General features: G+C 46.5%; 1 protein-coding gene across 1 annotated transcript in view; it reads right to left on the bottom strand.

Annotated features, from left to right (window-relative positions):
- Nucleotides 1-21,441, bottom strand: part of LOC119175670 (E3 ubiquitin-protein ligase KCMF1) — an 89,685-nt gene that overhangs the window by 15,774 nt on the left and 52,470 nt on the right. Inside the window, exons 5-6 of the mRNA XM_037426600.2 lie at nt 20,757-20,916; nt 6,110-6,392 (exon numbers count right to left, since the gene is read on the bottom strand). Coding sequence (XP_037282497.1) covers nt 6,110-6,392; nt 20,757-20,916 — 443 coding nt within the window. The remainder of the gene's footprint in view (nt 1-6,109; nt 6,393-20,756; nt 20,917-21,441) is intronic.

Below are 21,441 nucleotides of genomic sequence, written 5' to 3'. Positions count from 1 at the left end.
TTTCCTGTAACTCACCTTGTTCCTGAGATAACTAAAGTTCCCCCTCTATTGTTTAAGGCCGCCATAGAAAAAAATTGCCTAATTAAAAGTGATATTTAGGATATGCCAACCTATACTAATGACTATAGAGTGAAAGTATGGAAGAGTTTTTTTGTATACTTTTTTTACAGCAAATGAACTATCCTTATTCAAAAGCAGTTGGAATTGTGTTATAATTTTGATTAGTAATTAATTAAAAAGGCATGGCTATAAATTATGCTCCCATACTTGCATTCTATACACATACAGGTTTCCACTGCAAAGAGAATTATTGTTGTACCTGCCCTAGCTGCAGAGATATTGAGGCCTCAAAATTGAAGTCGCAAATTTACTTTTTTGAGAAAAATGAAACTGAAAACACACAGTTTCTTCAAAAAGCAACAATCATGGGGCGCATGTTTTGCAATCCTCATACAAGCGCTCGTAAATTGGTAGTAGAGCTTTAGACACAGGTGCTGGCAAATTATAAAGAAGCCTCAATATCAGTTCCCCATTTTTTTTTCAGGTTCTGCATGTTAACAGCACCAAGAATATGGACAGTTGACATTACAAAAAATTACTACTTACTGGTGCGTGAAAATTTGCAGAAAGATAGAAAAATACTTGCAAAAACCAAATGGGTCAATTTTAAAAAATGAATTTTTTTGTCACTTTTGGTCTCAAAGACCAGCCTGCCCCCTTAAACGGCACAAACTCTAAACAGCATAGACTCGCTCAGGCCAAAGGTAGTCTCACAACCATGACAGCCTTCGAGACAAGCCAATCCAGTAGTCATTCTCGCTTGTGGCAGCTGTGGGAGCCATGGAGGAAAGAAAAACTGGGGAGAGGCCCTATTGTATCCCAATGCATTACGAGAAGTGTGGCAGAAGTTGCGTCAAATTTATGGGGCAAACATACCAGTATGGGGCAAACAAAACAGCAGACGCTCGGCGGCGTGCTCTCAGCGCTGCTCCGCTTTTGCGCGGACTTATAGTCCCGGCATAAACTTAACGCATATTGCATGGTTTGCATGCAGTAAAATGTTCCGAGCACACCTTTCCCAGATTGTTCGCGCGTGGCAGGGACGAGCGCGGCGTGCTGTAATACTTCGTGGAGCGTTTTCGTGCGACAGCACAGAAAGCACCAGTACGTGTCATAACCAAAATCATTCAGCCCCTGCATCATCGTATTCGAACTCACCCAGCAGTGACTTACACGTTCTGCTTGCCGTAACGCCTTTTTTTTCTTTGCCAGATTTCCCTATCTAAAAGTCGATTAGCAGTTCTTTGCTCTTATATATATATTGTGTCAGTGTGGCAATGCACGGTTTTGAGAGCTTGCTTCATAGCTATTCCGTGCAACACCAGCCTAGTACTTGACGTACTTCATGTCGATAAAAAGGCACCACTCTATATTATACGCGATCGTGCACATAAAGTGTGCCATTCCAGCGCCCACACAACTAACGCGCAGCGAGTGCACATCGTAAAATACATACACACTTAGTCCAATAAGAAGAAAAAGTTTATTGTCCTTCCGTATGAACGACACAACTTCTAAAAACGCGACAGAATGCCTACAGCTCTAAAAACGAAAGTTCGCGTGTGTTCTCAGTTGACACAATGAGTAAGAACCAGCAGAGCGCACAGCTGAGAGCTCCACATGCAAATAACATGCATTATTGATCAACAGTGAAGCGAACATACGTAAAAAGTGCTACCAGGTACATCCAGCAATGCACGCTGTGGGAACTGAGGCTAGTCCGCTGCCTTTGCGCGGGCTTTGCCCCCTTTTCTGTCGTTCTCATGTCCCGACATGTCTCCCCTCCTCCGCTGTCTGCCGCGCTGGCAGAGCGGAGTGATGTTTAACCCCCTCACCCGGTAGCGGATGTTGACTGTGGCGCCGCGCGCGGAGTCTCCCGAGAGGTTTTGATTGATGATTGATATGTGGGGTTTAACATCCTAAAACCACCATATGATTATATGATTATGAGACACGCCGTAGTGGAGGGCTCCGGAAATTTCGACCACCTGGGGTTCTTTAACGTGCACCCAAATATGAGCACACGGGCCTACAACATTTCCGCCTCCATCGGAAATGCAGCCGCCGAAGCCGGTCCCGAGAGGTTTTCGCGCACTGCGTCGAAAGAGGGCAGATACTCTCCGGGACAGCTGACGGTGAGCCACGCAATCTTTTCCATCCGTCTACACCCGTCGCTCGGGGCTCGTCGGACTTCACTGACGGTGCCTCGCGCCCGAGGCGAACGCTCACCTTTTGTTGCCCCTCTGCGTACGCTCGGCCGAAGGGTGGTACGGTGTCCTAGTGCGTGGCCAGGCTACGCCGACCCGTCTCCCTTCGAAGCCAACGCGAGCGCCTTTGCCCTCGCTCGAGCAACCGGGCCTTGGTCCCGGTGTCTCCGTGAATTACCTTTGCCGCGGAGACGTGCTTGTGGCACCCTGTGTAGTACTTTTATGCCCGTGGCGTGGATAAGCCTATTTGCTTTCTCGCCGCACCTTTGCAATGGGCTGTACTGCGTTTGGTGTTGCCACAGACAATAAAGTGCTGCGACCTTGAGCAGTATCGTGTGCTCGCCACGGCGACGGTTAACGCGTGCCCAGCGGCTCGCTAAGACTGTACCCACGCTAGTAGCGGTACTCCTTTGGGATACGTGTCACTACAACGCGATTCGCACCGAGTATACACTACAGCTGGGCATCGCACAGCTTTCCTAAAGAAACGCGTAAAATAAGCAGCACTCGTGAATTGACTCGCCACCGGCAGAGAACACCTACCACTCCATCGGAGCCACTTCCAAGGCCCTGCTCGCCGGAAATCGCAAAGTGTTTATCTGTTTCTCTGCTAGGAGTCCGAGTGTTTGCGATGCAGCGGCTTCACGAATATGACATCATGGCCTCTCCTTAGTTTTTTCCTTCCTCCATGGTGGGAGCCGAGTCGGCGAGTAAGTTGTGTGTTAGACCTATTTGTGCGGCCAAGTGCGGTGGATCACGGTGTTATTTCAGCTCTATAAATAGGAAACGGCTGCACCATGCACTCTCACTTGAAAAAAAAGCTGAAAATTCTTCAGGAGCTCGATCATCGAAGCGGCATGCCCAAGACAGAAGTAGCGAAAAAATACATCCCGAGATTGACGCTGTCGCGGATCTGCAAAGGCATAGAAAAGATTGAAGGTGCTATAAAGAACGGGACCTTTACATCTAAATGGATGCGAACGACGCCTTATGAACAACTAGAAAAAGTTCTTTTTCTGTGTTCAAGCGTCCACGGAGTTCCAATTTGCCCATAAGCGAACCAATTCCTGAGCAGAAAGCTTGACAGATCGCTATGCAAACGGGTGTTGAGAACTTCGTCCTAAGCAACGGATGGCTCAGCCACTTCAAAACACGCCATGGCCTAGTGTTCAAAGCAATCTCAGGTGAGAGTGCTGTAGTGAACAGGGACATTTGCACCAACTGGCAAAAGGGGCGGCTTAAGGAAATTTTGATTAGCTTTGAGCCACAAAACGTCTTCAATGTCGACGAGATGGGTCTTTTTTATAAGACGCTTCCATCAGAGACTCTCACCTTCAAAGGCAAAGCCTGTAGTGGAGAAAAACGCAGTAAAGATTGCATCACTAAGCTGGTGGGTGCAAACAACGCAGGAGATAAGAAATTAAAGCTGTTGGTTATAGAAAGATCAAGGCAACCACGTTGTTTCAAAGGCATTGGATACCTTCCCCTTGCGTACTATGTGAACAGAAGAGCGTGGATGACTATGGCCATTTTCGAAAACTGGCTATGGGAGGAAGACGCAAGATTTACAAGGCAAGCAGGAACGTTGTCCTCATCGTGGATAATTTCCCAGCCAACGGTCAGGTTGAAAGACTCCAAGCCATCACTCTGGAGTTCTTGCAAGTCAATGCAACGGCAGTGATCCAGCCTATGGATCAAGAGGTTATTCAGAACATTAAAGTTCATTACCGCAGACAATTGCTCCATCGATTGCCACTTTGTGCAGACAGCGGGAAATGCTACAGCATAAATTTATTTGCAGCCATCCACATTTTAGCCCGTGCCTGAGAGCAAGTGAAGGCAACAACAATACACAGATGCTTTCATCATGCTGGCCTTTAAGTGAAAGAAGCAGTACCTGATGAAGAAGAAAGCCCTGCTGATATCGACATTGAGGCAGTATTCAGTGAAGTCGTGCCCTCTGCCTCTTTCACGCTGCAAGACTACAAATCAATTGATGAAATGAAAATGTTTGTACCTGTTGTGAGAAGAATGTTGAGGAAATGATAGCCAAAGTGCGAGATGAGGATCAACCTTCCAGCGATGAATGTGGTGACAATATTGCCAGTGTAGATGTGCCGCCAGACCAATCAGCTAAAAAGGCTGTTGAACTTTTGCAGTGCTATTTTGAGCATAAGGCTTGTCCAGAATTTCTGGCTAGTTTGTCGGGCATGGGTGTGTACCTTGTGAAAAAACAACTCAAGCTTGGCAAACAAACCACCTTTCACTCCTTTTTTTCCCCTACTCATCCTCATGAGTACAGTAAGGTTCGTGCAATTGGAATAAAGGTTTTGATTCACTCAACAAGTGTACTTTGCTTAAATGAAACTTCTGATAAATGGAACAGTTTTATGGATCCTCTTCGAGTTCCGTTTAAGAGGAGTCGACTGTAGCTATCTTGTGAGGTGTGTCGAGTTTATCAATGCAGTGTTTCGCGCACCATGCGACAGCTTTCTGAGCAGAAGAACTTTCCGAAAATGTAATGTGTGGTGCAGGTTGAAAGGGTGCCCTGTTGGAAAGAGTGCGGAGTGAAAATGAAAAAGCAGCAGTGCGCTCATGCGTTGCTGCATAGACAACGGGGACATTGAGGTGCGTCAAGCACAAGGATGAGCAGTGCAACCTGAAAATACAAAACAAGAGAAATCCAATTATTCACCAACTTGCTAGTCCAAAGGTATACAATCAGGAGTGAACAAGTGTGCTTGAGAGTAGAAGAAGCCTGGACTAAACAAGAGAAAGAGAGAGCTTGAAGAGAACGAGACTAACGGAAAGTGGTCACCGGACCGGGCGCTGGAGATAGGCTATTGGGTTGCAGACCCGAGCCATGCAGACTTCAATCGGCCGGGGTTCTCCTGCCGTCGCGTTCCCACGCGAGAGGACCGTAGCCATCCGATTCGTGAGCTCCAGGCCATGGCCTGCAGGGGCCACTTCGGTGCCCACAGCCAAGCAGCAGCTATGGGTCCGAGCTGTGCGTCGAGTTGGCTGGCCTTGCTTCCCCACACTTCACACGTCATCCAGCAACCATCGTTCCCTCTTTGGAGACAGCCAACCCATGTCCACTCGAACAGTCAAGCCTCCGTGTACTGGTGGGACTGAGCTCTCATCTTTCTCCACTCTGCCAATCACCCACATTCGAACTGCATAGTTTAGTTTGATTTCTCGAACTTGTGTTTTGGTTGTAATCATGAGTGTTTTACCGTGTACATTGGACCTTTTGTTGAGTGTGTATTTTATGTAGATACCTTCTCGCCTGTGTGTTGTTTTTGAGACAAACGTCTTTGTCCTTCATAAAACTCTCAGAGGCTCCGTCATAGAGAGCTCATCAAAAGCATAAAAAACCTGCATCACAGCCATCCCTTCCTGCTTAGCTTATAGCTTAAGCTTACTTCGGGACGAGAGAAGAGACAGCTATTACGGCGTTTTGAGAAATCAACTCGTTCTGCTAGACAGAATTTAAAAATTTTTGTCGTGGTCAATTTGTGAGGCAATAACAAGTGAAGCCATTCTATGGCTATTCGGAAAGGTGTTGCAGGGCCCCTTTAATGAAAACGAGCAGGTAATGAAGCAAAGGATGGTGTAGGAGATGTAGTAATTACAATATGAATAAGAAGAAATTAAAATGGATGAAAGCACAACTTGGGGCTATCAGGGACTGAAACTGCTACCTTTGGATAATGCGTCCATTGCTCTAGGAGTTGAGCTACAGTGGTGTTAAGGAAAATAAGGATGCTGCACCACCCTCACTTTTTCAAAGCAGTGGTCACAGCAAACATTGCATGTTGCAGGAATACCACAATACGCACCTTGAGAGCAGGAAGTGAGATGAAGGGGCCGAAGCTTCACCACTAGGTGCACAGGCAGGCGTGGTGTTGCCTGCCTGTGGGCAGTGCAGTGTGGCAGCTGCAGTGGCTGGGCTGGCCAAGTGCGCCTGCCGACGCGGCAATCGCTCCACCTGCTGGCGGGCTGCCTGCGCCTGCTGGCGCTCTAGCTGGAGCTGCATCTGCAACTGTTGAATTTGCGATGTCGTGCTTGGTGCTGCCAAAGTGGCTGTGCGTCGCACACCTGATGAGAGCTGCGACAGAAGCTCTGCAAAGAAAAGGGAAATGAAAGAGCTAGCTCAAGACCAGCATACCCACAAAGGTAGTACTCTACACACTGCTTAGTACACAATACCTAGGGTCTCTATAGGGCACCTTTATTAGACAACAGAGATTGTTAATAGAAATTGTACAACAGTTAGGCCCGTCATTTTCCCACAAGAACTCTATGTTGAGTCAGAAGTGCTTTTACACAGCTAAAATGACGTTAATGCGAATGAACAAGAAATTTCATTCATTAACTTCTTAATAACCGACTTCAGTGCAGTTTGCATTGTAGAAAGTTGCACGTAGTTCGACATATATTTTATCAAATTTCCAGCATGAAATCAAACCTGATTGCGCCCAGCACACACGAAGTGCGACCATTCGGGTACAATCGCCTGACCTACCAGTGACAGGGAAGTTACAAAGTTTGATTCAAGGTGCGTCGAAGCAGATTCTCATCAGAAAAATAAACAGGCATTCTTAAATACATAAGTAAACAGTTTATTGCTTGCATCCATAGCATGCATAGGTTGGTGAACTCACTCATCAGTACATTCACTCGGACTCACTGAGACTGAAATCTAGGGGCGAGTCTGAGCGAGTCCGGATGTGTAAACATTTGGCGAGTCCAAGTAAGTCCGGTTGAAGAAAATTTGTGAGTCTGAATCCGAGAGACTCAAAAGCACAAAATATATTTTTTGAGTGAGTCTCAGTCAGTTCGACTTTATTTCGCCAACCTAAAGACCTATCTAGTCATCTTCAGCTTTACTATCAGCCTTACCTGGATTCACGTTTATACTCGCGCCCACTCACAGGTATTCAAAGCAGTGTCGTTCATACAACGTTTCAATATTTATTAGTTAGAGGTGTGAATTACGTAGGGGGGTGTCTATCTCCCCCCACCAACTCTTCCAGGGCATTTCTTGATTATTAAGTCTTATGCTGTCATCTCTTCCAAGAAAAATGACCTCACAGGTTTGGAAGCACTCAAAACTCATTTTCAAAGATTCTGTGCCAAATGGCACCCTGAGAAGCGCAATAACATGAGGTATTGGTGTTAAAAAGCATTGACACCACGGTCAAAGAAGCTAATGCTAGGTTGACGGACTCATGAGTCGACTCACTCGGACTCACTCAGACTCGGATCAAACCGTGGGTCTGAGCGAGTCCGAGTGAGTAATGTCTTGGCGAGTTTGAGTCCAAGTGAGTCCGGCTGAAGAAAATTTTTGCGAGCGTGAGTCCGAGTGAGTCCAAAGCTCAAAATATATTTCATGAGTGAGTCTGGGTGAGCTCCACAAGTTTTGCCACCCTATGCTCGCATGCGATAAAGATTCACAATAAAACTATTTCACCTGTCTGCAAGAACAAGTGCCATAATGGCTGACCCTGGCTTTTATGCTTCCTCAAAGAAAAGGTTGCTATAGCAGTTTTCTTGTGCACAGCTCAAAAGAAACAGACAAGCGCCAAACACTACACACAAAAGTAAGGCAGTGCACCACTGGCACTAGCGAAATGTTTTATAGTTTTTCATGAAAATGTACAGCTGTGGTGCACCTTCATTCAAATGTAGTCACTTTCTGGTCACGGATAGTTCCAGTCTGACGGAACAGAATGGTCCCACTTCATGCCCGCCCAATGCCATCAGTTTTGATATCGCTCTTGAAATTTGACAATTTTTCAGACTACTTTCGTGATTTCGGAAAACTGGGTATACCACAAATTATGGTGCAATACAACTTTCTTATATGAACAACTGCACTGTAGTCAATAACTAAGAAGTTAACCAGTTTTTGTTAATTAGGCAGTTAAGATCATTTTAGCTGCGTAAATGTATTTCTGCCTCAACATGGAGCTTATGTACAAAAACGACAGGAGTCAACTGAAATCTGTATCACCTATTAAAATTTCTGTCGACAGCATTGTTATTCTTGTAAATAATCATGTGTTATCTAATTCTTGTGGTGTCGATGGGATTAACCCCAAAGTACTGACGAAGATCATCACTACATCTAGCAAAATACTACAATATCCCATCTTCAGACTGTCACCAACTTTCGGACAGCTCTCGTTTGATTGGAGTTCCATATTCAAAAGCAGCAACAGACATTCACCAAATAGCAGTGTTGGCAGTACCGCGTTACTTTTTTCGGTAACTTAGTAACATACTCATTACAATTTCGGAAATGTAACAGGTAACGTACTTCCGTTAAAATTTTTCGATACCTTGAAGTGCCACGTTACTCGTTACTTTTTCATTCTGTAGGTGCCACATTCCCAAAACTCGCCCCGATGAATTCCTTTGTTGGAGCACCGGACCGCTGTCACCCACCAGGCATTGACAAAGGAAGCGTGGACAAAATTCAGTTTGAGGAATTTGGGGGGGGGGGGGGGGGTCGTAAGACGGTATAGCGCACTGTGGCTCGTCTTGGAAAGGCTGGCTATCCTGAGACATTGCTGGTTACTGTGGCTGAAAGCATCTACAGAGCTCAGGGGCATGTACGATGTGCTGCAGATAATGGCGTACAGGAAAGCATGGGAAGACGAAAAAAAGTCGCAATCATTTCTTACAAACATCAGCTTTGTCCACACAGGTTGAAAAAGATCGGCCAGCAAGTTGATGTCCATGTGGTTCTTTCAGCCTCACACAAGTTAGCCTCGCTCTCACAGAGGAGCAGTCCGGTTACGAGACGCAAAGTTGAATGCCAGGTAATGCATCATAGTCAGTTTCTGGAATGTGTGCGGGGGCCAGTCTACAGAGTCCCTTAGTTGTGTGGAGCCTGCCACATTGGCTAGACAGGCAGGCATCTCAATGACCATCTCCGAGAACACACGACAATAACATTTGGAACAAGACCAACGGCTTTGTGGCTATTCATTGTGATCGCTCCGGCTGCCACCCTGCGCTCAACAGTACCACAATCCTGTACCGGCGCAGAGATGAAAGAACTCACGTCATGGACTCATTGTATACAAGCTGCCCTCATGAAACGTGAGGGTCGGCTCTGCATGAGCAAGCCCTCAGCGTCACTAGAGAGTTTTATCTATGGGTACGCAAGCCTGCGAACCCAATAGGTTGGGGCGGCATTACTGCGCATGCGCGATGCCCCAAGCACCCCAAAGCGAGCTGTCGAGACTTTCTCGGCTTGCGGACAACGAAACTGCACACAGCGACCTGCCTGTGCTCCAGCTCGACGGAGAAGGACTTCTTTGGTAGTGGCTGTACGATGTCATCACCGACTGACGAAGAACTGTCTGGGTACCTTTTAGCACCCCGGGACTTCGCGCTGAGTGGACTCGAGGAAAACTTTCCACGCATTCATCAGCTCATCCTAAAAGTGAACAGAGGAGTTCCATCCAGAGCGTTCGTCGAGCGGCTATTCAGTGTAGGTGCAGATGTATTCACTAAGAAGCGAGGCAAGCTGTCCGATAACAACATTGAAGAGCAGCTGTGGCTTAATTTCGATGTCAAGTTGTAGTTATTGGAAAGTTGTACTGGAAATGCTATGTGTCTAATCAACTTTGTTTTGAAAATAAATTTTACTTCTTTCTCTCTGTAAGTGGAGCTACATTTCTAATAAAAAGCTCTTGAGCGAAGAAGGCTCATATTGAACACTTTCACATAAACGCTCCCGATTTTTGTGGTAAGTAAACCGGTTCAACTGAACAAGAGATGTTTATGCACAAATATATTCCCAGGCGACTAGGTCAGTAAAACAATTCTTTATTAGTACAAATTTTGCGCTTTTATTTTGCCATAGAAGCACGCTGAAAGGATTGCCGTAAATTTGTTGGAGTCAAGTGATGCCTCCTTAGTGGAAAGCGTTTACCCTTACGAGAACAGATAACTGGGCTAGTTTGTGGGAATTCATGTAAAGGCGTTGATGATTAAATCTCGTGTTGTGTATGATGTGACGTTGAAACACCTAGAGTCCGAAGCCATCGCATGCAACTATAGAGGCAACTAACTACAAGCTCTATGACATTGCTAAGGTTCAGTGCATCTGTACAAACAATTCTAGTTAAATCAACATTTTGGGTAAAATCGTCGTTTGGCTTAGAAGTTTTGAGCAAAAAATAAGTGAGAGCTTTACGATATTCTTACTGAGGGTTCCTGCAGCAAAAACAAAATGGTTATTATTTATTATTGCTGAGTAACGACACTGCGAACGTTCGTTACTTTTTTTCAGTAACTGGAGTGGTAACGCATTACATTTTTTTGTTGGTAACGTAGGGCAGTAATGCGTTCCTTTTTTTGTTGGTGTAACGAACAACATATTTATTACTTTTGTTTGCTAACAGATACAACACTGCCAAATAACTACAGACCTATCTTTCTGACCTGTATTTGTTGTAAAATGCTCGAGCACATCATTGCATCTGTGAAGAAGAAAACGCATCGTTGGCAAGCAACATCACCACAGCTTGGGTACTGGGTCCCGGGCTTCGCTCGCTCGCCTCGTGCTGATCGTCGCCGGCATCTGCTTGACCGTTGCACTGTCCCGATCGTGTTTTTGTCGTAGGGCCACCGTCGCAATACACGCCAATAAACCCCTTTTCAATTGGTGGAGGGTGCTGACATTCCCCGTCGCTTGAACCTGGGTGCTGCCATTCCCCGTCGCCTAAACCTGGAGCTGCGCAACCGAACGCTATCCTCCCATCATGGCCACCAACAATGCGCAACCTAGCTCTTCCACTCCATCCTCCAGCAACCCCAGCGTTCTTTGCTTGCGAGAGCCGAAGGTCTTTAGCGGAGCTGATGAGACCGACGTGGAAGACTGGTTCACCAACTACGAACTGGTGAGCGCAAACAACAAGTGGGATGACGCGGACAAGTTGACTAACGTCATCTTTTACCTCGCTGACGTGGCCGAAATGTGGTATAACAATAAAACAACCACAAAAACAACATTACGACGTGGTCCATCTTCAAAACGTTGTTTGCTGACGTTTTTGGCCGACACGCTGTCCGCAAGTCCAGAGCCGAACAACGCTTGCGGACTCGCGCACTAAAGCCAACGGAATCTTTCACCAGCTACATCGAAGACATTATTGGTCTTTGCAATCGTGTGAACACCACCATGCCGGAGTCAGAGAAGATTCAAGACATTCTCAAAGGGATAAATGACGGCGCATTTCAGATGCTCCTGGCCCGTAATCCTGCCGCCGTTGCGGAACTTGTCACTTTGTGTCAAAGTTTCGACGAGTTGAGGAAGCAGTGCACCCTGACTCGGCCATTTTCCTCACACGCTGACTCACTATCTAGTCTTACTTCTGTTCCTGATTACTCAACAACCCTGCAAGAGATCAAAGACTTTGTGCGTGAAGAAGTAGCTCGGCAGCTGTCGTTGATTCCCTTCACGCAGCAGCCGCCGTCCTCTCGTCTGCCCTCACCACTCCGCGACGTTATTACCGCAGAGGTAGCTCGGGCTGTTCCCGTCGCTGCCCACCAGCAGCCTGTGGCCATGCCTGTTCCCCACGCACCGGCTATGCAGCCCGTGGCCGCGCCTCTTACTTATGCCCAGGTGGTACGCAGCATACCCCGCCAGCAGCTTTTGCCACCCATGCCTGCAGTTGCTCCCCACTCTACCCCTCTTTCGACACCTTGGGCCGCACCGCGAGTCAGCAATTCCTGGCGCACTGCTGACAATCGACCGATCTGCTACGCCTGCGGTACTCCAGGACACGTGGCACGATATTGTCGTCGTCGCTTCCAATCGCAACACAACGCTACTTGGAAGAAAACACATCGTTGGCAAGCAACATCGCCACAGCTTGGGTACTGGGTCCTGGGCTTCGCACGCTCGCCTCGTGCTGATCGTCGCCGGCATCTGCTTGACCGTTGCACTGTCCCGATCGTGTTTTCGTCGTAGGGCTACCGTCGCAATACACGCCAATAAACCCCTTTTCACATCGCACATATACAATCATCTTGAATCAAATAACTCTTTTTGCCCCCCAATCAACCCGGTAACATACATGGACTGTAACTTACGAATTGATAGCATCTTTCTCAACTTTTTTCGAAGGCATTAGACTGTGTAGCCCATTGCCACCTGATTTCAAAGTCAACTGCTCTAAAATTGGACTCACAGTTTCTAATACCGCTGTCACACGTGGCAACTTGAGTGCACTTTGAGCGAGTACACTTTGCCGCGAGTGTCATTTGTGCACTGTCACACGAGAAAGTTTAGTGCCACTCGCTGCAAAGCACACTTGCCAGGAATTGTGTTCCCCAATTTCACTTCACTGCGACCACTGTGACGAAGTGCATAGCCTTGATACCAGTGGCTTGCATAGAAATATGCTGTTGCGTAAAGCGGCACTCGCACTATTTTTAAGCCATTGTGTTCGTTATAAGGAATACTATTTATTAAAACAAGTCATAATACTACAAAAACCTCGCTATTCTCACCCTCGGGCAGTTTGCGACCACATCCGCTAGGGGGATGCAGCAGCACATGCTGTGCAATAGCTGCGTCCGTCACACTACTTGCACATGTGTAGGTGAGTCATTCTCTAGTCATTTGCGATGACGTGTGCCACTGGAGATACTTCTACAAAGACAACGTGGTCCGACGATGAGACAGGGCACAAATCCACCAATTTCCATTGCCATCGTTTCCAAAGTACACTTCGGTTTCTCATGTAGCAGCGAAACGCCAAAATGACACTTCGTGAGCACAAGTTCACTTGCTCAACGTGCACTTTAGTTTCCACGTGACACAGGGGTATAACATGGCTTCGGAATCTTTTTTCAAATCGCCACTAATTTAAAAGTCAACAATTTTCCATCTCCCCTATGCTATGTTACCTCCGGTGTACTGCAGGGTAGCTTTTTTGGGCCACTACTATTTTTAACATATATCAATGACCTCCCTAATAACACAGCTTCTGTGTGCAATTGTTGGCATATGATTGCATTATATCAGGCCAAGATGACTATCACATTACAGAGAACAATCTTCAGCTTATTTTTCATCGGTGTAAAACTTGGTTAATGACCCTAAATTCACCTAAATGCAAAATATTCTATGAACACTCAGTCCCCTCAGTTTTCTCATCACATAAATAACAACCCTATTTTTTTTTTGCCACTACGTACAAGTACTTAAGAATACATCCCACGTCAAGCCTTTCCAGAAACCTTCACGCGACGACCATAAGTGCTAACGCTCCACTCCAAAGTCACTGAGGTACGTACATGTAACCCTGCAAAATTCTCCCACCGAAAGCTGCAAGCTAGCTTTTTAGACATATGTTCACCCACAGCTAGAATATGCCTCTCCGATATGGTCACCCCATCATAACAACTTAATCAGTTTATTATTATCAGCACAAAATGGGGCGACTAGAATTATCTGGAATAACTGTACAGTCCACCCCACTTATAACTATCCCAGATATATTGATTTATCGGTTATAACGACCCCATTTCGGTGCACTTACCATTTTCCTGTGCTACCCTTTGAAACTGAGTCCACATACAGCAAACATTTTTCAAAGCCTCCTACCTTTACAACAAACACTGCCGACATGGTCGCGGCAAAAATATAGCACATAAGCGAAAAAAAGTTAATAAAACAGGCATTCTGAAGCATGTGAAAGGCGCCCACGCGTGTGCACAGCTGCAGTTTACTTGAGACGAAAATATTACAGAACGCGGCAAGCACCGCACGCAGATTTCGGATGTTGCGAGTGAGGTCGTTCGCTTTCCCGACGTTTCTTCACAGCCATAACAAAAGTGACGGGGAAAAAATGAAAAGAAAAAATAGGAGGCAGCGTGAAGAATAGAATCAGCTTTTGCACGGCAAACTTTTCTGATGCCGTTCTCAGTATCTGCAAGTGCCCACAATAAACCAACAATGCCTTCGGATGTGAGAAGCCTCAAATGCGAGAAGCGATAACTTTTGTCACGTGAAAGTTCACTGCGATGCTGAACTCTCCGACACCACAATGTCCCGTTAAAGGTTTTCCACCTTCCGGTAATGGCAAAGACCGGTCGATCTCTGATAACGACTTCTGCGTGGTTGCAGCGGTGCCTTAACGGATAAGCATAAAAAAGAGTGATAGCGAGGTGGCCGGTGGCGATGAACATACCATTTTGACTCACTGTCCCCGAGCTTATCACAGTCATCTGCAGATAACTGCTCGGTGGAGCGACGATGGTACAAGCCCGTCATGGTGTCGTTCGAAGTTCGCAGCTGCCGTAGCATTGTGCAAGGCCGCTTGTGCACGTTGCTCGCGAAAAATGAACATGCTACCCGCCGCACTCTAGCACGATCCTGAGTGAATCATGCGCGAAGAATGCACCAACGAACGCATGCATTGGACTGCAAGCGAACTGGCATGCGACGGTGAAAGTAGCTTGAATAAGCGACATACTGCACGCAACTAGCCAGGAATGTGGTGGTACCGCGCTTCTGAGGAACGGCGCGAGTTCATTGTGAACGGGCCTCATTTAACACACGAAAATGCCTAACTTGTCAGCGGAGGGCTTGTTCGCACTTTTTAATAAAAATGCACAGAAAAAAATGGTTTGGCCATTATGTGGCCGTTTTTATGGGTGGCTCCATATACAACGAACTACTGATATACTGTAATTACTCGAATCTAACGCGCACCTTTTTTCCGGTTAAGCGAGTTCATAAATCGCATGCGCGTTAGAATCGAGTACGAACAAAAAAATTACGGTCAATCTATTGCCATCAGCAAATACAAAATGGCCGCCCCCTACGTGCGTCGGCATGGCGCGTCGGCCATTTCTGCCTATGTGTTTCCCATGTGCGGCACTTCGTACGTGTTCTGAGCAGTTCGTCATCTAGTAGCGCATTAGCATCGACGGCGTGGAAGGGCCGGCTCCAAAAACTCGAGTGCACCACGATGCCGCTTTTAAAAGAAAAGTCGTCGCGCGTGCAGAAACGGACGGAAATCGGGCCGCATCGCGGTCGTTCGGAGTTCCCGAAACGTGCGTGCGGGACCGGCGGAAACAAAAGCAGAAGATTGTCGACAGCAAAGCTTCACGCAAAGGCTTCAGTGGACCACAGCAGGGTCAGTTTCCGCAAATTAAAGAGCTGCTCGGCGAGTATGTGCTTGAGCAGCGAGCGGCACAGCGGCCCGTGACGACAGAACTGCTCCAAGTGCGGGCTATGCAATTAGTCTTAGAAAAAGGTCTAATGCGGAGCCAGTTTAAAGCGAGCAGGTGCTGGCTAACTAACTTTATGAAGAGGAAAGGCTTTTCCCTCCGAAGGGGAACATGCATATGCGAAAACTTTTGCGGTGGAGTACGATGAAAAGCTTCACAATTTTCGTAGGTTCGTCCTAAACTTGCGGCGCAACAACAGCTTCCTGCTTGGGCAAATCGGGAATGCCGATCAGACGCCTCTTTACTTCGACATGCCTGGCACCACAGCCGCCGAGAAGAAGGAGGCGAAGCAAGTTCGCGTGCTGACATCAGTCCACGGTAAAACTACAGTGACGGCAATGCTCTGTTACACGTCAGATGGGCACAAGCTTCGCCCGTACCTCATATTTAAATGGAAGACGCTCCCGAAAGGAGTCGTTTTTTCGAGTGGTGTGATCGTGCGGGCCAGCGAGAAAAATGGGTGCGCGTTGCAATCGATGTCTTACGTTTTTTTTTTTTTTTTTTTTTTTTTTTTGTGGAAATCAGGTGCGCGTTACAATCGAGGGTGCGGTAGAATCGAGTAAATACGGTAATGAGCATTTATCACGGCACTTTCAAGTTCATTATAAACAGGTTTGACTGTACTTATAAATCTAGCATCTCTCAAATAAACCATGATATTTCATTGCACATCTCACAGATTAAATTGTCACCTCAGTTTGAGTCACATGTACGGAAGCACTCACGCATTCATTTTGTCGGCGCTTCTTCATGCCATTCAGGCGTGGAATACACTTCCTCATTCAATGTGCTCTTATGTTTCACCCGGCAGTTCGTCATAGCAGATGCCATAGTGCGAAATCCGGTCTGCAAGAATGCTTTCACCCCGGTATTGAAGCCCAGTCAGAAGCACCATGCACAACGCTGTCCTGCAGGTGTTCCAGGCAGTTCGCTGTGGTTGGGTTACAATGAACTCAACGGAAGCTTCGTGAACTATTTAGTTGAACGGGGTCGAACAGCGCGAGATGGTGCCACTGTTGTAGTTCTCATGAAGTCGACCTCTCCACACAGCCATTGTCGCCTATGCGAGGTCGTGATAAAGAACCAACAGTTCGGAAGCGTGAGCGTGGGAAGGCATCGCAGTCGCAGTTCTCAGGGATCGAGCACCTGGACTGCAGTGTTAGAGAAACTTCTGGAACACTGTAGCTGAACGCAGCCATGAACCGCTGCTGACGTTCGTGTCAGCGGCTATCTCCCCGGAGGAGCTCAACTTTCCCCCTTCACCGGACTTTACCTTCTCACCCTTCAATTACTTCAAAGTGTAGGCCCGGTGTGTTATTGTGAGGTGTGCTCGTGCTAGCATTGGACATTTTCGCCCGTGTTCCTCATCAGCCGAGTGGTTCAATATCTGCACCCTTTCTGGTGGGTGGATCACTGAGAGACTTGACATCACCTGATTCGTGGCTACAGTGGTCACCGCCTTCTTCAGACTATCGTGTAAGGAATCGACGGGCTATAAAATCCAAAGGCATTTTGAACATAAGGGCTGAATCTCTGTACAGTTCCATCTCTCTTTTATCATGTAAATAAACCTTCGTTCAGTCTTTAAGAGCGCGTGTCCTCACTGGCGAAGATTAGCTATGCGGATGACACCGGGCAGCCAGCTACCATAAAGATACCCGCCGTACTTGCCATTAACCTTCATACCCCTTACAGTGTCCAGAAAAATCCTGATAGGACTTTATAGTCTCATCATTTTACATTCCTCACCATAACCTCACCAAATGCATAATACTTTTTTTCCTCTCGTTATGTACATTTTATTAGCTTTTATTTATGAGTTAGTTATTTGTTTTTTCTCATTTCTTGTACTAAATGTTTTTTACTTAGCATTGACTATGCATGCACACAATGTATCTGTTGATGTTCTCTCTAACTGTTCAGGGGGGGGGGGGGGGGGCATGGCAATGGGAATGGTGAAGTTCAAAATGTTCAATTTTTCCATTAATTTTTCCATTTATGTATGGTATGAAGGTTAGTTTTGTGTCTAGTATTAGGACCAGGAACTTATGCTCAATCTTTACAGAACAACGTTGGCCATGAAGGTCAATGTCAGGATCTGGGTGAAGGCCCCTCATTCTGGAGAATAGGACGCAAGTGTTCTTTTGTGCGTCCTGTTTAAACCCATTTTTGTCTGCCCATTTCCAACTCTTGCTCAAACCTAATTGGACCTCGCGTTCGCACATTGAAGCTACAAGATTTAAAACCAACCTGCACATCGGCAACATCATCATCATCATCAGCAGCAGCAGCAGCCTGACTACGTCCACTGCAGGACAAAGGGCTCTCCCATGTTCCGCCAGTCAACTCGGTCCTGCACTTGCTGCTGCCACTTTATACCCGCAAACTTCTTAATCTCATCAGCCCACCTAACTTTCTGTCTCCCTCTAACCGCTTGCCTCCTTTGGGAATCCAGTCAGTTACCTTTAATGACAAGGGGTTATCCTGCCTACGCACTACATGCCCTGCCCATGTCAATTTCCTCTTCTTGATTTCAACTATGATAACCTTAACCCCGGTTTCTTCCCTGATCCACTCTGCGTTCTTCTTGTTTCTTAAGGTTACACATATAATTTTCCATTCCATGGCTCGCTGCGTTGTCCTCAATTTAAGTTGAATCCTCTTTGTAAGCCTCTAGGTTTCTTCTCCATAGGTCCTCAATTTAAGTTGAATCCTCTTTGTAAGCCTCTAGGTTTCTTCTCCATAGGTAGGTACTGGCAATGTGCAGACGTTATATACCTTCCTCTTCAGGGATAATGGCAATCTACCAGTCGTGATTTAAGAGGGCTTGTTGAATGTGCTCCACCCCATTTTTACCCCCGTATTCAGAAATGCTACTTGACTTGAACTTGACTTGAAACCACTTTAATGCAGCGCGTTCGCAATGCATCTGTGCGTTTGTGGTGCATAACGATAGAGCGTTTGTACAGCCTAAAGACAGAGCATTCAAAACGCATTTGTGCCGCATTGAAGTCGGTGGCAAGTCAAGATCAAGTCAAGCAGCGTTTCTGAATACGGGGGTTATTCTTTTAGTTACTTCAATCTCAAGGTTCGGCTCTGCAGTAATTACCTGTCCAAAGTAGACGTACTCTTTCACAACTTCAAGGGCACTGCTACCTATCTCTTTCGAGGTTGTTGTACATTACTTTCGTTTTCTGCAGATTAACTTTAGGACCTACCTTCCTGCTTTACTTGTCTAATTCAATAATCATGAGCTGCAATTCATCCTTCCGAGTTACTCAGCATCATCAGCATATGTGCAGTAAAACATATTACATGGGATGACGAGGTGCAAGAAGTTCATTTAGACTACGGAAAGTGTACAACTCAATACACCTCTTTGTGGCTCTCCTGTTTCTTGGACAAAATTAAAGGAAAAAACAGCACCCACTCACACATGGAATGTCCGATTTCACAAGTAGCTTTCAATGATTGTCAGCATTCTACCCCCACACACCTAAATGTGGCAGGTCTCGCAATATGCCAAAGTGGCATGTAGTTTAATAGGCCTTTTTCATATCTAGGAACACAGAAAAAAGAAACTGCTTATGTACAGTGTTAATTTTTATGAAAGGGAACACGGGAGTGCGTGGCCTGCGCGCTCCGGCAGCTGCCGGCAGGCTGTCCAAGCGGGAGCGAGAGCAACCACAGCCTCTTTTCGCGTCATCTCGCGGCGAGCAAAACAACAATTTGTAGCTGATATAGAACCATCGGCAAGATTGCGACCCCCTCCCCCTTAAAGGTGATTACGGGAGAGCTAGTAATCACCTTGAAGGGGGAGGGGGTTGTAATCTTGCCTGCGGTTCCACATCAGCACTGACGTCTTGTTTTGCTCGCCGTGAAATGGCGCGAGAAGAGAATGTGATTGCTATCGCTCCCGCTTGAACGCGCTGCCAGCAGCCACCACAGCGAGCAGGACACCCGTTGCCATGTTCCCTTTCATAAAAATTGACACTGTACAACAGCGTCACGAATTTGTGCCTCGATACGAACAAGGCGGTCAGCGGTGCACTTAGCCTCTCGAAACCCACACTGGTATGTGTGAAGTAGGCGATTAGTCTCAAGAAAGTGCATCAGCCACCTGTTTCAGGGGTGGAAGTGGACTTCAGTGTTTTGGAGCAGCTAAGGGAGCAGCAATAATGCTGTTTTGAAGCAGCTTTGGTGCAGTAAGAGAGGGGTTCTGAAATAGGTTCGGAGCTCCAAAAGGAGTGTTTTAGAGCAACGCGAGTTAGTTTTGGAGCAGCTTTCTAGGGTCAAACATTGTCAATTAAAATTATTGCTGGTAAAAAATTCGAATGGTTTTCACAAACACTCAGCACTACCTGCACGCACGTACATGTGTGTGTGATACAAAACATGCCTGTTTCATGCTAAACCTGAAACAAAAAGAAATATACTCTGGGTGGTAAAAACATGAAACTATTTCTTTATGCAAACGTATCTACAACAAGGAGTCTCGCTAGCCTTCGCAACGTTGCACCTGATGTGTGAAACGGATTGTAGCCTAATCGCGGCGCACTTTGCTTAGCGGAAGTTTGTTATACCAACGCTACTTGAACACACTACTTTGCTCAACTGTGCTTGGTCTGGAGCGAAGTGGGAACGTGCAACTCGTACAGCAAATCCGCGTGCACGGTACAGCAAGCTGCCCAGCAGCGACAGAGTAGGCAACATAGAAGCCGCACTGCACGCAACTAACCAGGAGATGATCCAGGTCTACACGACCGCTCCGTGTATCAATGAAACTGCAGTTGTCGCTTAGTATTATATCGCGATAAATAAGCGCACTTATGTATCTCAAAAAGCCAGCAGTGTTTGTCAAGGCGGATCCAGCCACTCACTTTAAGAGGGCGGGGGGGGGGGGGGGGCCGCCTTCGGTAACACCGAAAAGGGGAAGGGGGGGGGGGGGCAGTACTTTTTGTTTTAACTAGCAGAAAAACCCCTTCATAGCACAAATACCGGTAAGGAGTACTTACAGTGGTTTCACTCATTTGTCCTGATTGGTGATAGGAAGTGGATTACAACCACTGAAATGGCGGGGGGTGATTGCTCTTACCGCACCCCCAGACCCTGTTTTAGTATCGAAATATATCTCTGACCAGTGCCATGCCCTTCAGCCCTATTATTCCACCCTATTTAGCACCAAAACATCTTTTAGTAGCCCTTTAAAGCCAGTGACCTCACCAGCAATAGGATCCATAGAGTCTCTGTTGCTAGGAGAAAGTGCAGAAAGACCACCAGTGGAAGAAAACTGCATTTGAGAGCGTCGAGCTCGAGCACTGCTCATGCCTCTGCCAGCAGGATGAGGAATCCTGCGCACATGCCTTGATCCAGACGGTTCATCCTGCGATGAAGTACACTCGCAGTGAGAAGGCTGCAAATACCCATGAAGACATTGTCACGCCAGTAAGGCAGTAGGCTAGACACTGAGCCCCATCATCACAAAGACATTAATAAAAAATTGAGCTTCATTCCAGCTAAGAAAATATACTTCCATCTGACCTAAGAAAATCCATCTGAGAAATTGAGCAAGATCCAGTAAGCCATCCATATTTCAGTTTATGTTATGCATTGTACTAGGGAGTAGGTCGTAGTGCTCTGGTTCAAAGCCAATTGAGACAAGGCATGGATTACTAAAGTGCTTAAAATTTCGATCTTGCTATATACTATATAAAAAAAAAACTGCAAGGTGGAGTAAATAGCAATCCAGTGGTCATATGATTGGAGGTGATTCCACGAGAGATTGAACGTGCATGTTCAGACAATATCTTTCTTTTGTCTTGTTTTTTTATATGTTATGTGGGTATATACACAGTGCATGGCATGGGACCAAAAATTTAAGTTTCAAAAGTTGATCCCAATGCGACAA

This window comes from Rhipicephalus microplus, chromosome X, assembly GCF_043290135.1.
Source record: "Rhipicephalus microplus isolate Deutch F79 chromosome X, USDA_Rmic, whole genome shotgun sequence".
Taxonomy (NCBI): domain Eukaryota; kingdom Metazoa; phylum Arthropoda; class Arachnida; order Ixodida; family Ixodidae; genus Rhipicephalus; species Rhipicephalus microplus.
Note: the sequence above shows the minus strand (reverse complement) of the source record. Positions and strands in the feature narration are given on the sequence as shown.